This window comes from Mustela nivalis, assembly GCF_964662115.1.
Source record: "Mustela nivalis genome assembly, chromosome: 11".
In the NCBI taxonomy this organism is placed as follows: domain Eukaryota; kingdom Metazoa; phylum Chordata; class Mammalia; order Carnivora; family Mustelidae; genus Mustela; species Mustela nivalis.
In genome coordinates, this window is record NC_139030.1 from 14,002,533 (window position 1) to 14,014,772 (window position 12,240).

Below are 12,240 nucleotides of genomic sequence, written 5' to 3' on the forward strand. Positions count from 1 at the left end.
AAAATCCTGAATTCCTGAAGAATGAGGGGGTTTCTTTTTATAAGATGAGAGAACTGCAGAGGGCTGTAATTTGTTATTCAGAATTGCCGGTTTTCTTCTAGGTGGGATGGGGGACAGGGTCTCAGAGGAGGAGGGGTGGTGGTAGGAGTATTTCAAACCATGTGACCTGTTTTCTCACCTGCTTTTGGAGTGTGCCATCTCCTGTCAGTGTTAGTGTTGTTTTCCTCCCACTGCTCATTGCCTTGGAAACCAGGCCAAGAAAACAAACACTGTGTCAGGAGGGGAATTTCGATATTTCTGTCCCTCGCGTCTCCATAGAAAGTTGTCCTCATCTGGATCTGATGGTCTCTCCTCTGTTATTTTGGTGCTCGGGCCCTAGCTGTACTCTACAAGGACCACATGCGGGGTGGGGCTCTGCCCAGGACTTTCTGAACCAGGTGGAAACAGGACTGATCTTCAGAGATCTCTCTGAGACCAAGGCAGCCCCCCTTTTCTTTAAATTTCACATGAAATTTGCCTAAAGTTCTTGTTTCTGTAGCCATGTGTTGCACTCAGTTCATTGCCTTGTTGTCAGATTGACAAAACTTTGTAATTCTGACTTGGGCTAGTCTCTTCAGTGATTGTCAGAATGTTTGGAAAGGGCAGGCAAAAGAATGTGAGTTGGAATGAATTCTTTGTCCTTCTCTCCAAAGATGCCTGTGTTGCATTTGTACAGATGAGCTCTCTTTACGCTGTTCTGTGACTGCATTCCTATGAGTTGGATGGCAGACTCCTGGGGGGAAGCCCTGCTGCTATCTAAATGTTAATGCCACAGAGTCCCTGGCATGAAGCTTGCCAAGTCATGGATCAGTCTTTATATAACCATCTGGGGGAGATTAAAGGCAAAGCATCTTGATATCAGTTTCCTAGGACACTTAACATGCCTTAGGATATAAATCCTAAGTGGCTCTGAAGTCGTTTTCTTTGTACTGAACACTAAATCAGATATTTGTTGAGCTCCTTTGATGTGCTAGAAGGGTAGGGATGTGATTTAAGTCGATAATAGGAGCTGGTGTTCTTTCCTTAGATAATCATAGTAGCCGACCTCAGTGTGTGCTGGTGTGCTCCAGGCACCTGCCTTGTACTGGTCCTCTGACTCTCCATAACCACGCTGGCAACGCTCTTACCATCCTTGTGCTGCAGATGGGGCACTGAGGCCGTGCAGAGGCTGTCAGACTCCAGCACTGGCTGTCCAGCCCTCCCTCTCCGAGGGCTCACTCACTGTGTAGTAGGGCACTCACCCCGAGTCCCATCTTGGGAAATGGGATCTGTACCAAACCGAGCGCTCAGCAACTTCTGGAGAAGCCTGCCTGGTCAGAATACTGAAGACCAGACCCCTGGATAAGTGGTGAACTTCACCTTTGGGCCTCAGCCTCCTTATCTGTTTCAGTCAAGGGTTGGCCAACACAAGTACTCTGACCCCTTTCCCCTCCTGGTGCGCTGGTTTCACCTTCTTGGTGACACCTGCCCTCCCAGGATAACCTGGCAGTACCGAAAAACAGGGAAGACCTATCTTTCCAGCGGATTGAGTAAAGTGGAGCAGGGCAGGGAAGGTTGAGGACAGATGGCAGCACTTGACAGCTGCAGGGAGGCTGTGCGCCCTTGCTTCAGCAGGCCGCCTGCCTCTAGCCTGTCCGCTTTTTAATTTCAGCAGTCACGACTTTAATTTCCTGTGTGTAAGGTTCATTCTTTGTAGTATATGCAATATTCTCTCCCATTTCTCTAAGTACGTTAATTGTATCTAAGGTTTTTCTTGATCTATAAACTTTGGTCAGATCAAAATTCATTTGTTCTTTTTTATCTTTCTCATTTATGGTTTTATCGTTCTGCACATGAATTTGATAGTTCTTGGTGGCATGCTTATCTTTGATTCTGAAACTTCCCTTTACCAACTGTGTGGATTCTGTACCCATTGTATGCAGCGGGCTTTATGTGATTATTCTAGAAGGGTGGGTTCTCCTGTTGGGTGAGATCAGCCAGTAGTAAGTGGTACGGGGCGTCTGGACACTCCACCTTTCACCCCGTCTCGGTCTCGCCAGTTCCGGGATCCTGCCTGCCTCTAGGGCTTGAGCTCCAGCTGGACGTTAGAGGAGCCGGCGTCTCCGCTTAGCCCAGCTGCTCCTGCTGTGATGCCAGCCCTGCAGACCACTCTTCCCATGTCTTCTGATCCCACACAGAGGCCTCCGAGGCCCTGCTTCTCTGTCAGCCACCTTCTTGGCCCCGAGGTACCTGCTCCGTTGTTTGAGCATAGTCATCTGGGTTTTTTAGGGCTGGAGGCAAGAAGGGCTGATCGCACCTTGTGCTCTTCAGCTAGTACCCTTGGAACATTTTTTAACTTGTTTTTTGTTTGTTTATTTGTTTGTTTTTTGAGTAGGTAACACAATTCACACAGTTCAAAATTCAAAAAACACAAAGGTTGTAGCACTGTAACCCAACCGTATAGTTACCCTCTCCAGAGGGGAACCAGTCTCTTAAGAGTCAGAAATATTTCATGCACATACAAGGAACATGTATATCCTTTCATACATGTCTACATGCAGGGTATGCATTCCCTCCTACACACTGGAAAGACAGGGCATCAGTTTTTTTGTACATTGTTTTCCTCCAGCTAACAGTAGATCCTAGAGATCATCCTTAAAAAGCTGCTTTATTCTTACCTTTTCTTAACAGCTTAGCATTCTGTGTTATAACAGTACACCTTATAAATGGAAATATGAGTTTCTTTAAAATTTCTTTTTTAAAATCCTCACCATTTGACTCAGAAAAAGAAAGTGAAGTTATTCAAGAGGATGGACTTAACCCTTCCCCTGCTAATAGCCATGCATGGCATTTCAACCAGGTCTGTCACTTGTAGCCTCTTATTCCCCCTTCCTCCTGACCTGCCAAAGGGCCCCTGCTGTCCACATTGCTTTCGGCTTCCCACCTGCCTGCTGCTGTGGTTTACAGCTATTGCCAAGGTTCACAGCTATTGCCAAGGTTCTTGGACCATCAGAATGTGTCTAAAAGGGTCCAGTGTTGACCTTCCCTGTTGTGCTCCCCACCCCCATCCTGTTTCCCTCGTCTACCTGTTTTCTCAGCGTGCAGCCAAGTCCGGAGGCCCGGGCCAGCTGCCGGACGTGGGGCGCAGATGTGAGCCGGGGGAGGGAAGACGCACTCACTCTTCGGTCCTCCCAGTCCCCAGCAGCAGCACCTCCTCTCTATGTCTCTCTCTCTCTCCTCCCCTCTCTCTCTCTGTGTCTCGCAGCTGAAGCGTCACAGTGAGAAACTGGACAAAGAGCAGGCAGCCCTGGAGAAGATAGAATCCAAAGCAGACCCCAGGTGAGAGATTTCTGCCTGTGTGTGTTTCCTCCCTAAAGAAAGTAAGTCTGCCAGTGCCGGGTGGTTTGTTTTGAGCACAGGGCTAAGGAGCCCAGGGTCACTGCCTCCAGCCCCGAGTCAGTCATTTCCTTTCACACACCTGATCCAGAATGTGGCAACTTGCCATTGCTCAGGCACCTGCTGACATACGGGGCCACATGGACTCTGCCACCTCCTTCACCTGATTCCCCCTGGGAGCCAATGCAGCACGTTCTTGATTTTGCTTTTTGGGGGGTTTTTGTTTTTAAGAACCAAATAATACATTCACAGAGTGGTGAAAGTCCTCCTCCCACCCCCATGCGCCAGCCACCCAGTTCTCCTCCTTAGAGTCAGCCCTTGCTACCAGGTTGGTTTTTTTTACTGGTGACATTTCAGCCCTGCCTCCTTGGTATTAAAGGTGCAATGTTTTTGTCTTTTTTTTTTTTTTTTCATTTTAAATTAATTGTCTTTAACAATTTAAATTACATGTAAGACACACTTACTTTTGACCTTCTTAGCTCCAAAGCAGTTAGTTGGTCCATGCTCCCTAAGTGTCACTCGAGTGATACTGTAAATCCTAAAAACTTCCAGCCCAGACTGAGTAGTCCCAGGTTTGAAGGACACTTTTAGCAAAGAAGGACCCACAGATTATTTGGCTTGGTAATTAGAGTCCCTTCTCTCACGATATGGAGCAAGTCCTGTCAGATACTTGTATTTTTATTTTCAAATTAATTCTTTTAATGACCTTAAGCAAGTTGTTTCCTTTTCCTGGAAATTAGGAACAGGTTGTGATGCTGTCTATGCTCTGAGTACTGCTGAGTAATTGGTACCAAGGAGACCCAGGGCTCTTGAACCCACTGATGTCTCTGCAGTTGACATTTTAATTCTACATTCTATGGTATTTATTTGGACGTGGCCTGATGGACTTGGGTGTATAAATGAGTAATAATGTCAGTTAAATGGTAGTCAGTTAAGTGGTAGTAAATGGTAGTCAGTTAAATTATTGTTTGTGGAGAGCCCATTGGAAGCTCTTGCGAGAGACAAGGGAAATTAAGAAGGGAGTCCCTTTTTAGCTGGGGGCTAGGTTTTAGTTGTGATTCAGAAAATCACAACAGCTGGGGCGCCTGGGTGGCTCAGTGGTTAAGCCGCTGCCTTCGGCTCAGGTCATGATCTCAGGGTCCTGGGATCGAGTCCCGCATCGGGCTCTCTGCTCAGTAGGGAGCCTGCTTCCTCCTCTCTCTCTCTCTGCCTGCCTCTCTGCCTACTTGTGATTTCTCTCTGTCAAATAAATAAATAAAATCTTAAAAAAAAAAAAAAAAAAAAAGAAAATCACAACAGCTTTCTGTATGTCATTGTTTGGTCTTCCTTTTTCAGTCTCCTGCAGAACTTGAGAGCACTTGTAGCCATGAATGAAAATCTGAAAAGTCAGGAACAAGAGTTTAAAGCACATTGTCGAGTAAGTGTTGCTTGATGTCAGCAGACCTTGAACCAGACTCTTGTGAAATGCGTCACCTTACTTCCCCTTGTCCTCTTATGGCGTCCTACTCAGGTGCCATCGGAAAAGCCGATTCCCGGAGCAGTTCTGTCAGTTGAGTAAGAGGAACAGGGTGCGACAGTGGGTGCTCCCCATGGTACCGGAAGTGAGTGAGATTAGTACCTGGGTGTGCCAAACCCCAGACTGAGAGCACAGTCTCACAAACACAGTCTACAAACATTAACTTACGAACAAGTATCTATTTAAAAGTCTCATGAAGTGTGAAAGAATAGCCTCATGTGACCCAGGGCTGTCCCGTCAGCGTAGGTAGTCTGTGGGTCACGGGAGAAGCCCTTGCCCCTGGCGGTCTGGCGGTGGGGCGGTGTGTGCCCAAGTCCATTTACTAGCACTCTGAGTTCTGTCAATGTTTGTTTCCCTTTTAAAGGAAGAGATGACACGGCTGCAGCGGGATATTGAAAACCTGAAAGCTGAGAGAGTGCCGGGCGGAGATGAAAAGGTAAATGCAGGCTCTGGAGGACCTGTTAGGTGCTGCTGTGACTTACCAGTGGAAGGATTTCTGGAGGACTCCAGCAGTGAGTCTGATGCTGAGAAGGACCAGCCCGTTTCCCGGTCCTCTGCACGCACACTTCTCAACTGTTTTCCTCACAGGATTACCTTAGATTTCCGTGGCTGCCCTTTCTCCTCTGCTGGCGGGTAAAAAGCAGCAGTGGGTGTGCTCAGCAGCAGCTCCAGACAGGACTAACCGAATGACAGATCTGGCCTCTCCTTCCATTTAGGGAAGGGTATTTCTAGGAACCCGCTGTTGCCCGTGCACGTCCTCTAAGTGTTTTACTGCTTTATTCATTCCGTCCTCCACTCCTGCCTAGCGACAGGCCCCACTCCTAAAAGGCAGCAGTAAGCAAGGAACTAGAGGTAGTATCAGAGCCCCAATAGCACTGAACATTGCTGGGCATATGGAACATATCTGACCAGTGCTCTCAGGACAGAGGCCTTGGTCCTCCAAGGAGCTAGTGTGAATTTCCATTAAAAGTTAAGTTAAAACACAGGCCAGAAAGAAAAATGTTTCTCTCACCAAATAAGAGTGTAGGGATTGCTGTTTGTGTTTTCCCTTCTCACAGTTCATTCCCGGCTCATTCTCTGAGGCCCTCTAGGCTGAGGATGCATGAGCTGGACCTGGTCTCTGACCCCCCTTAACCGCACTCTCTCTCTTTAGAACTAGCTTGGGCAGCTCAAGGCTCAGGGAGGGGACGGGACTGGTCCAAGCCAACCAGCACCCATCTGCGTGCCCTGAGCTCAGGGACCGTGCCCCTGGCTGTGTCCAGTCCGGCCGGCACCCATCTGCATGCCCTCCGCTCAGGGACCGTGCCCCTGGCTGTGCAGCACGTGTATCTTGGAGTTGCCTTCATGCTGCTGGGACAGGCCTGGCACGGAGGAATAGCAGAGTCTGGCCGTGCAGTGCAGTGGTGTCCTGGGACCGTCAACACCCAGATGGCCTTTCCAGTTGTTTCTCAAACTCTGAACCTTTAGGGCTGAAGTCATCAGCCCAGTCAGCCTCTGAGTTTGTACAAATCAGACTTTCAGGATCCTGTTTTTCTTCTTGGCAGTCCTATCTTGTTAGAGGGATTAGACAGTTGCCGTTTACCTTGTTTGGGTGTGACACCCATTTAGGAACAATTTAAAATCTGGGGCCTGAAAACGGTCAGTGAACTGTCCCCCATGCCCACCCCGACTACTTCCTGCAGCACAGACCCACAGCTTCCGTCCCATTTCCCTTACTCAGGAAAGTGTGTGTTCCTTTTCTTTGTTTCAGAGCCTCTCTGCTGGAGAGCCACGTGGTGGCCTAACCCCCGTGATGACTCATAGTGTAAGTGCCCGCCTACCCATCAACACTGCCACTGTCTTCCTCGGGCGCAGTGGCCAGCACTGTACCCTCCCCTGACAGCTTCTCCTGCCGACTTGTCTTCTCTAGGACACCGCTTCACAGGCAGGGTCTTGAGGGCTTGCCCCATTGTACGCTTGTAGCCCCTCGGACAGAAGCGGGGTCTCTGCAGGGATGGCCCTGAAGACTGCCATACTGGTGGAGTTTCTCCCACAACTCTGTGCCTGTCCCAGGCATCTGTGTCTGCTCTGGCGTCTCGGCTGAGAAGGAGAGGCTCATGACTTGGCCATACAGGCTTGTCACAACACATAGGCTCTAAGGGGTGGAGGTGATGCACGGGGAAAAACTCTCTACCATACTACAGTTCAAGGTCAGCAGACTGTAAAGAGCCAAATAGGAAATACTTTCAGTGTGGTGTGCCAGCCCCACTCTAGCAGCCATAGTCAGTATGCAAATGAAAGGACATAATTATGTTCCTATAAAACTTTATCTACAAAAATAGGCAGTGAGGCTTAGCTCAACAGGCAAGTTTGCTGACCCCTGTTCTGAGTTAAACCCATGCTCCCCACACTCCAATAAGCATCCAGGAGAAAGAAAAAAAGGAAAGGAGGAAGAAGAGCAAAGCAGGAAAGCCTCTAAAGGTTTGCATCCTATAATGTTCACCTCTTCCCCTCGGGGCCTCAGACTGAGCTTCAGGAGTCCTGTAGTACAGCCGCGTGGGGTTTGGGTGCCGCCAAGCCCTGTGGAGGAGACGGAGGATGTGTGTGTGGGGGGGGGGGTGCTTGCACGTGTACATACATGTGCTGGGGAGAAGCCCCCTCTGATGCTGTTCATCGCTTGCTTTGGTGCAACAAACCACGTCACCGTGTCTCTTACCTCACTGGGCTCAGCACAAGCTAGTTCCTCTCTTGTGCTTCAGTGCTGTCCAAAAGAACTTTCTGCAGCAAGGGCAGTGTTCTGTATCTGCGCTGTTCAGTACGACAGCCATCAGCTCCTTGTGCTACGGAGCCCTTGACATGCAGCTGTTGCAATTGAGAAACTGAATATTTTTAAATTTCATTCAATGTAAATTTAAATAGCCACACACACCTAGCGTCTATCACGTTGGACAATATAGCTCTAAGTAGAAACAAAGAAAGCAAACCAGTATCACTATAAACACGGCGACTTCGAACAACAGCTTCCTTAATAATTATCTTATCATCATAGTTTTGGAGGGGGGGAGGCACATAAATTTGGAGGATACTTCACTTAAGTGTGCTAGACCCCAGAAAAAGGAAGAACTGTTATAAAGTGAGGTTGAAAGATTTTCAAGGGATTCACAGGACACGGGACCCAGACCCTAAACTTGGCCATTTGAGAAAAGAAATTTGGGGCCTTGGAATGGAAAGATGTGATCAAAATAAAATTCAGTTTGAAAATAATTTATCAAAGATTGAAAGCTGCCTGCTTTTATTTATTTTTTATTTATTTATTTCACAGATAGAGATTACAAGTAGGCAGAGAGGCAGTCAGAGAGAGGAGGAAGCAGGCTCCCTGGCAAGCAGAGAGCCCAATGTGGGGCTCGATCCCAGTACCCTAGCATCATGACCTGAGCTGAAGGCAGAGGCTTTAAACCACTGAGCCACCCGGGTGCCCTGAATGCTTCCTGCTTTTAGATAATTGTGTCCTTTTCCAATTTTTAGGAAGACCTGGACAGACGATATAACATGGAGAAAGAGAAACTTTACAAGATCCGTTTGCTACAGGTAAGTAAAAGCAAGAGCAGAAGAACAAGTACACCTACCTGCCTGGGTATCCTGGAGAGAAAAAAAAAATGTCTCAGTGTCTAAGAACAATGGATGCGAAGGCTGCTATTTGCCAGTCTTCAGTCTGGAGGGGAACTGCGTGGTTTAAGATGTTGACAGTAATGCCTCACATCAGTTCATTACTTCACAGTCATCTCGATGGATTTGATCGCGATCCCTGCATGGGGAGTAGGTATTAGCTTCATTTTCTATACGAGGAGATAGACTCCAATCAGTTAAGTACTGTCCGAAGTCAAGCAGCTGGTAAGTGCCAAAGCCAGCCTTCAGGTTCCGATGCTCTTGTCTAGTACTTTTCCTCTAAAACCATGTGCCCATTTTAGCGGTCTTATTTGATAAACTTGGAGTTTTGTGAGAAAGCCATCAAATATGAGGGAAGTAGGTTTTAGAGTTGGTTCCAAAGCTGAAGGCACATAGAGTCATAATTTCATTGCACAATTCCCTGGCACTGGCAGAATGTGACTCACAGAAGCTTGGCAGCCTGGAGTTATCCCTTGTTGTTCTTTGCCGTGGGCCTTCTCCCTGTTCTGGGGAAGAGAAAGCCAGGCTCCGGCGGGAACAGTCAAACTGCTGCAGGGGCTTGTAAGCCCCTCTCTCCTATCTCTGTCTCTTGCTTCCTTTGCTCAGCTGTTTGGTTAAATTCAGTACATCAGATTTGTCCTTGATACAGGGACACTGCTAATCTTTAAAGAAACAGAATTAAATGGAGCCTGGAAAGTATATAGCTTGAAGACTTTGTGACTCTGTGTTTCCTGTATGTATATTCAGTGCTGTGTTAGGCACCAGGAATAGAAAAGGGACGGCCCATCTTCCGGGAGCTGGCTGGCTATTTGAGAACCAAGAGATATCCCTATCCATGCAAGTACAAGGGAGTTGTTATGCAAATTGCCTATCGTGGGCAGCTTCAGACTCTCGATAGAGGGAAGCTACAGTAAAACCATAAGCCTCCTGAGGGCCTGAGCCAGAGTGGGGGCCAGGGGCCCAGGCAGACATGAACTGGCACAGGAGAGATTGAGAAGCTGGTGCTTGAATTTCTGACTCAGGTGGGCACTTGTATTATTCACTGAGAAAAAGCATTAAAAAAAGAACAGGGTTCAAGGGTTTGTGTGTCTGTGTATGTGTGTGTAGGAGTGTTACTGAGATCTGTTTGTGGCTCTTAAAAGTTGGGCACTCAACCAAATAGAAAGGCTTTTGAGGGGTGAGGGACGTTAGCCTATCTAAATGTTGGTGAGAAGGAGCCAGTAGAAAAGGAAAGGCTACAGATGGCAGTAAAAGCAGTAAGATTCCTGAAACAAACAAACACAATACAGGAGTCAGAGCCTGAGCCCCCAGGGACAGGGGAGCCTTGGCCAACAGGACAAGCACATTTTCCTCTCTGACCAGACCCACAGAGACCCTGCTCTGGGTTTGGTGGGTTTCTCTCCGGGAGGCTTGCATTTCCCCTATACTTAGAGACCCCCAAGTGCTGTTGTGAGCAGGAAGGCCAGCAAGGGAGATGAGGTGGCACAGAAGAAAGGGGATGGTGTGAGAGCCCAGCCACGCCGCACGCCACGCTCTGCCTCCCCAGGTGCCATCAGTGGCCAGTTTGCCTGCTATACCACACAGTCCATGGTAGGGCAGAAGTAGGAGGAACACACTATAAGAGTAAGTTGTTCAAGCGTTTCAGTAGGCTAAGGAATTTGGAATTTATATGGAGGTAGCAGGGTGGTGTCCATTCTCCGTCACCTGGGAGGCTTGCCTTTTCATTCCCGCTCCCTACCTGCTGATGGTGGAGTCAGCTGCTCAAGTCCTCTGCGGCCTGGAGGGATGGCTGAGGGCTGTCCACAGAAGCCCTTCTCACTCGGACTCTTCCATACCTCACCATTCAGTTGCTGCCTTCTCTGGTTCTTATTCATAGCCACACACACACACACACACACACACACACACACCTTCTCCCTGTATTGCAAAGTGGGAGGAGGGGCCGTGTGAGATGGAGTCCTCAAGCCAATAGCAGATTTTGGGGTGGGGTGTGTGGTTATGCTCAGAAGGAGGTGGGGCAATATTTTGGCTCCCCAGAGAACATGTAAGACCTTTTACCAAATAGCATTGTCTCCCCCTTCCTTTTGCTTTTAGGCTCGAAGAAATCGAGAAATAGCAATTTTGCACCGCAAGATTGACGAAGTCCCCAGCCGAGCTGAGTTAATACAGTATCAGAAGAGATTCATTGAACTCTACCGTCAGAGTAGGTGCAGTGAACACAGTCATGCTCCACACTGGGCCTGGGAGGCACAGGGGGCAAGGGGTCTGTCCTACATGCATGGGCTAGGGCATGCATGCATCACTCCACATTGAGTCCGGGAGGCATGAGGGGCAAGGGTTCTGTCCCATGTGCGCGGGCTAGGGTGTGCATCAGGCAGTCAGTGAGAACCACCACCTGCCATCATCAGGCCCCCTGGGCCCTCATTCCGCAGAGCCCACTGCTAAGTGACTCTTAATTTCAGGGGCAGCCCTGGAACACTCTGCCGCCCTCTCTGTGGCCAGGTAGAGCTCACTGAGCTCCTAGCTTGACGTTTTGAACCCACCCTCTTCCTGGTCAGCCGTTTGGCCGCTGAGCTCCCCGTCCGCTTTCCAGCCTTACCCAGGACATGAGCACTCTATTATACAGGCCTCTGGATCAGTCCTTGGTCACTGTTCTTCTTGGTGAACCTTCTTGCCCATGTGGTCCTGACTTGGGCGGCCCTACGTTCACCCAGTAATCCAAGACTGGGTCTCCCTCAGCTAGAATCAGTGAGCTGGTCCTGTCAGGTTCAGAGTGACCCTCAGAGTTGTCACTGCCACTCTGCTCCCACTGCCACTGTTGTAACTGTTCTTACTTGTGTCAGAGCTCAGCTCAATGACCGTTAGCTGGTCTGAGTCCCTCACCCCCTGTGATGTGCCCTCTCTCTTTGCTGACCAGTCTTCAGGAGCTCTGTGGGCCTCCTTAAGAAAACATTTCTCCTTCTTATCTCCAGAACCTCCCCAGTCTGAGCAGCCTGCCTGGAGCCCGCCTTTCCTTCTCCACGCCCACATTCTGGCTTCCCCAGTCCACACACCACCCCTCCACACACCATGCACTTTGACACACAGCGTAGACCTTGACTCCTCTCGTTATCTGTACCTGGGACCCCTTCCCAACTCTTCAGACCCAGCATATACAAAACTGAATTCAGCCTCCCTACCCTGTTTCTCCTTCTGGTCACAGGGATCACTGTCTACCACCCCCATTCCCTTAGTCTTCTCTGGCTCTCGCTGCTCTTCTGGTTCTGTATCCAAGTAATGGTCAAGTCCGTTTCTTCTGGACTGTTGCTGTAGCCACCTTCTCATCACTGCCCAGAGTCTGCACTCTTGTCTGAGAAGTCTTTCCCAAACAGAAATTTGATCACTTTATACTCTTGCTTTAAAAGCGTTAACATGGAGTAGCTCTCCATAATCATTGGAGGATCTTCAGGTCCTCATGATACTGATCAGTGTCCTGCATCAGTCAGGCCAGCTTCCCCAGCTGTCCCTCAGTGTCTCACCCATCTCGTGAGGACATCTGCCTTTTGGCCTGTGAGCTGTACCCCAAGTCCAGAATGCCACTGCCCTACAATTCTCATTTGGCAGACTCCATCCCTTCTAGAATCCCCCTCAGGTTTTGCCTTGGGCTCTCAGCCTCTCAAACATCC

At 48.9% G+C, this 12,240-nt stretch overlaps 1 protein-coding gene across 3 annotated transcripts in view; it reads left to right on the forward strand.

Annotated features, from left to right (window-relative positions):
* CCDC93 (CCC complex scaffolding subunit CCDC93) overlaps nucleotides 1–12,240 on the forward strand; it is a 91,359-nt gene that overhangs the window by 59,561 nt on the left and 19,558 nt on the right. For all 3 annotated transcript variants that reach the window (XR_014300410.1, XM_082689867.1, XM_082689868.1), the window contains exons 14-19: nucleotides 3,284–3,357; nucleotides 4,750–4,831; nucleotides 5,295–5,366; nucleotides 6,681–6,734; nucleotides 8,435–8,497; nucleotides 10,670–10,778. Coding sequence is in view for 2 of the 3 variants with exons in the window: in XM_082689867.1 (XP_082545993.1) it covers nucleotides 3,284–3,357; nucleotides 4,750–4,831; nucleotides 5,295–5,366; nucleotides 6,681–6,734; nucleotides 8,435–8,497; nucleotides 10,670–10,778 (454 nt within the window). In the remaining variant the exon portion in view is untranslated. The remainder of the gene's footprint in view (nucleotides 1–3,283; nucleotides 3,358–4,749; nucleotides 4,832–5,294; nucleotides 5,367–6,680; nucleotides 6,735–8,434; nucleotides 8,498–10,669; nucleotides 10,779–12,240) is intronic.